The 4,491-nt window shown below is 55.0% G+C and overlaps 1 protein-coding gene across 1 annotated transcript in view; it reads left to right on the top strand.

Annotated features, from left to right (window-relative positions):
• The window catches only part of LOC125482337, a gene marked incomplete at its 5' end in the record, with an annotated part of 5,074 nt that extends 3,728 nt beyond the window's left edge, over window positions 1–1,346 (top strand). The window contains one exon of the mRNA XM_048594392.1: window positions 76–1,346. Coding sequence (XP_048450349.1) covers window positions 76–360 — 285 coding nt within the window. The remainder of the gene's footprint in view (window positions 1–75) is intronic.
• Window positions 1,347–4,491: the final 3,145 nt, after the last annotated feature.

Here is a 4,491-nt window from a genome sequence, read left to right as displayed (position 1 = left end):
TAGGGTGCGGGGTGTATCGGTGTGTTACAGTCACGGGTGTGGGGTATAAACGTGTCCGCTCTCCCTCGTGTCCAGGAGCAGCGCGGGACCTTTCCTGTGACTCCGTGGTGGACGAGCATTTCCGTCGGAGCCTGGGCTGGGACTTCGGAACCCATTCTCTCGCCCCCAGCTCCATCTCCGTCTCTGGCTCTGTCGATGAACATTTTGCCAAAGCTCTGGGCGAGACGTGGCATTGGCTGCAGGGTGTGGGTGACTCTGAAGAAACGTCCTGCCAGCAAGAGGGGGCTCTGGCACAGGAGCCATCCGGCCTTTCGTAGACGGGCCCACGTGTATGTGTGTGGGCCGGCTTCGAGCAAATAGGATTTAGGAATTTCGCACAGCAAGATCCCACAGCCTCTCCATTGCTTGGGACAGATTTGCGTCTGTTCTCCTGTCTCTCTCCGCTCAACCAAAGTCAATAGTTGTCACGCTCAAAGCAGTGGATTACATGTCATGACTCCCTTCTCCGTGGCCCATGTTTCTCATTGCGAATGCTTGGCTGAGCGTCAATCGCTTGTACGGGTGCGGCTCCCACAACACAAGAGAAGTTCGACCCTGCCTAGGACAAAGCAGCCCCCAGCTCCATCGACACGCTACAAAACACACCCACCCCCCCCACCTTCGACTCTCACTCCCTCCACCACTGGCGCAGATGGTCCTGATGAGGAATGCTTGGCTGAGCTCCAAACGTTCACAACTAACAGCAGCAGTGTTTACCGACTACGAGACACACTGCAGCGACTCGCCCAGGCTCCTGCGACAGTACCTTCCAAACCCGACACCCTCTACCTTCCCACGAGGCCGAAGGCAGTTAGAATTTTCATCTGTCTTTCCAAATCTGTTCAGCCCCTCCACCCCCTCCCTATCTCTGTCATCTCCTCCAGCCCCTGCACCCCCATCACCCCCATCCTTAGCTGTCACCCACTCCCCATCTCTGTCTTTCCAATTCTATTGAGCCCGACTCCCCTCTCCCTATCTCTGTCACCCCCACCAGCCCCCTCCCTATCTCTGTCACCAGACTGACACAGGCCTCTGATCCCATTCGTTTCCAAACACAAACCCGCTCTCCTACTTGCGCCTGTACTTTTAAACACCCCATAATAGTCACCAAGACAGAGGGAAGTGTTCATTTTTAAAAAAAAACGTCAATCTGTTCAGACATGTGATGGGAAAATTCTGGTGTGCTGTCTCTATCCTACATCCCCAGGCACACGACCACTGACTGTGAGGCCTGAGGAGCCCCAAAGGATTTGTGAGACAGTTACAATTATAGTTTATGTGATTAAAGCATATTCTTTTCCAGACAACGTGAACTTTCTGTGCAACGTTACTGCAATACAGCGTCTCTCTCTCTTTCTCCCAAGACCAAGAGATAAGTTCACCCTGGCCAGTTCCTCGCTGTGTCCTGTGAGAGGGAACTGGGGTTGGGGTCCATCGGGACGGTGTAGAGCGGGAGTGAACGGGAAGGGGTTTGGGTCCATCGGGACGGTGTAGAGCGGGAGTGAACGGGTAGGGGTTTGGGTCCATGGGGACGGTGTAGAGCGGGAGTGAACGCGTAGGGGTTTGGGTCCATGGGGACGGTGTAGAGTGGGAGTGAATGGGAAGGGGTTTGGGTCCATTGGGACAGTGTAGAGCGGGAGATTACACAGGGATCAGTAAATGTGTCCAAAAATCTGGGGTCGGGACATGGAATGGAAGGAGTGGGATGAAGAACCAGAGGGGGAGACGGATCGAGGGGGAACGGGATAGAGAACCGGGGCGGGGTGGAGACGGCTTGAGGGGGAACGGGGTAAAGAACCAGAGAGGGTTTGAGGGGGAAATTGTTTTGGGTTGTTGTGACCTGGTCAGGGAAACAGAGTATAATTTGAAATTTCCAATAAGTGGAGGGAAATGGAGGGATACCTGAAAGGGGAAGATATTTGTGCCAGGTGGGGGCAGAGAGAGAGGAGTCGGGGTTGGGGGGGGGGGGGGGGGCAGGAAAGAGGGGGGGAAGGAGGGGGGGGAGGGGGGAGGGAAAAAAAAAAAGGAGGGGGTGGGGGTGGGTGGGAGACAGAAAGGGGGGACACTTTGGCTTGAATGGTGTGGGACCGTTCCACAACCCCCTACCAGTGGCTGACCCAGGAGCAGGAAAGGCGACGCCTACCACAGCCAAACAGCCGCCCACCCCGACAAGTCTCCAGCAGCCCCCACCCCATCACGAGCTCCGGGCCGTCCATCACCTGTCCGCCCGGCAGAGTCTCCTAACCACCCGCACCCTCGAGAGCGGAGTTTCTCTTGACGAGCATTCCACTCGGGCAGCGCACAGCAAGATCCCACGAGCTCTAAGCCGATTGCTGTTCAGTGCGGGGTGGGAAAAAAAATTGCCTGCAGCGGGGTATGGGGAATAACCACCCCTCTCCCCTCCACCCCAAAACCACCTCACTGCAAACACCTCCCCCCGCTAACTTTGTCAGCCTGAGACATAACTCACAAGACCGGGCTACACCCAACACACTGACCCTCCAACACGGCCTGCTCCCTGACAACGCCAAAAATCTGCAGAAATCAAAATATTCGCCAAATATTTCGCCGCCTGAGGGTGGCGGGGGGGGTGGTGCGAGAGCCACACCTTTTCCTGTCCTGGAAACAAGCGTACCATTCAGTTCTGAAATTTAAATTTGGCATCGAATGCTTTACTGTGCATTCTGCCAAAGATCCCGTCCCAGCCCTTTCGCGCAGTCTTGAGGCAGCAACCCCATGATGCCTGGCAGCCCCCATTTCTGAAGAAGGCTCCCGACTCCGAAACGTCAGCTTTCCTGCTCCCCTGATGCTGCCTGGCCTGCGGTGTTCCTCCAGCTCCTCACTCTGACTCCAGCATCTGCAGTTCTTACTGTCCCTGCCTGTAGATTGTCCTTCACCATTCGGCTCGGCCTCGATCCCGTTCTCTTTAACATGTCGCCGACTGGAAACCTGTCTCTCTGAGGGTCTGTTCCCGTGCCGTGTGACCCTTCCGCCCATCCAGTCCGTGCTGACCGCAATCCCAAACTAATCCAGTCCCACACCTGCTTGCCCCATGTCCCTCCAAACCATTCCTATTCATGTACTTATCCAAATGTCTTTTACATGTTGTACCTGTACCTGCATACTCCACTTGAAGTTCATTCCACACACAAGCTACCCTGTGTAAAAAGTTCACCCCTCATGTCTTTTTTCAAATTTCTCTCGTCTCACAATAAAAATATACCCGTTATAGTCTTGAAAACCTCCACCCTAAGGAAAAGATGACTGCCATTAACCCTATCCACGTCCCTCATGATTTTATAAGCCTCTCTATAAAGGTTGCCTTTCAAATTCCTACACTCCAGTGAAAAAAAGTCCCAGCCTCTCCTTATAACTCAAACCCTCCATTCCCAGCAACATCCTGGTCAATCTCTCCCGAACCCTCTCCAGTTTAATAATATCCTTCCTATAACAGGTCGACCAGAACTGGACACAGTGCTCCAGAAGAGGCCTCACCAACATCCCTGTACAACCTCAACGTGACGGCCCGAACTCCTACACTCAAAAGGGCTGAGTGATGAAGGCAAGCGTTGTACGGACCTCGATTGGCAGGGGGGTTTGCACGCGCAAAAATGTACTATCTCTTTTCACAAAACATGACCCACCCCCCCTCCCTGCATCTCTGGAATCAAATTGACGGAAGCTCCCCTGAATAGCCTCCGACATAACTACGTCCCTCAGGAATCGAAACCGGGGAAAGTTTGGCGGTCTTGCAAGTGCCTTAGGAGTGGGAGTGTATCCATAAAGACAGCAAGTTGTAGACTGTGTCTCAGACAGCGAACGTGCTTGTCTGTGTCTGGTCAGGAAGTAGCGGCGGGTACGCGCAAGGCACGCTGAGGGTTGGGCATAGATGGACTCAAGTGAAGCTGCATGCCTGGGCTGATACCAACCAAACAGGCCACAGGCAGCGGCTGCGGTGGGGTGGGGGGTGGGAGACGTCAGCACCGACAAAGTGTCAACAAGGGTGCACCTCCCTGCAGGGATTGGCGGAGACTGGCACCACCCCCCCACCCCCAATTCCTGCCCGCTGTGCAAGACACAACATGCCCACAGCCGCAGCCTGATTCATTCCAGAGACAGGAACTGCCAGGAGAGGCGAGGGGTGTGTGTCTGCGTGCGTTAACCCTGTTGTGGTATGCTAGTCAGAGCCAATGGTGCTTTGTATGTTCGCTGCTGCCCCTCAGGGAGCAGGACGCTGTCGGAGGGTCGGCGCCGAGGGAAGGGGGGGTGCCACCGGAAGGTCAGTGCTGCCACTGCTGGAATCCCAGGACCTAGCACCAAGGTGATGGGCATAATGCCCCCCCACCGAAGCCTCTGCAATGATGGATGTGGACTGTGAGAGAGAGAGAGACGAAGCGAAGCCAGGAGTAGAAAACGTGGTTTATTAAAGGGCTGGAAGACCCAGGGCCCACA

The sequence above is a fragment of the Rhincodon typus genome, unplaced genomic scaffold, assembly GCF_021869965.1.
Source record: "Rhincodon typus isolate 14 unplaced genomic scaffold, sRhiTyp1.1 hic_rhity00008934, whole genome shotgun sequence".
Classification (NCBI taxonomy): Eukaryota; Metazoa; Chordata; class Chondrichthyes; order Orectolobiformes; family Rhincodontidae; genus Rhincodon; species Rhincodon typus.
The sequence above is the reverse complement of the archived record's forward strand: the minus strand, read 5'-3'. Positions and strand labels throughout refer to the sequence as shown.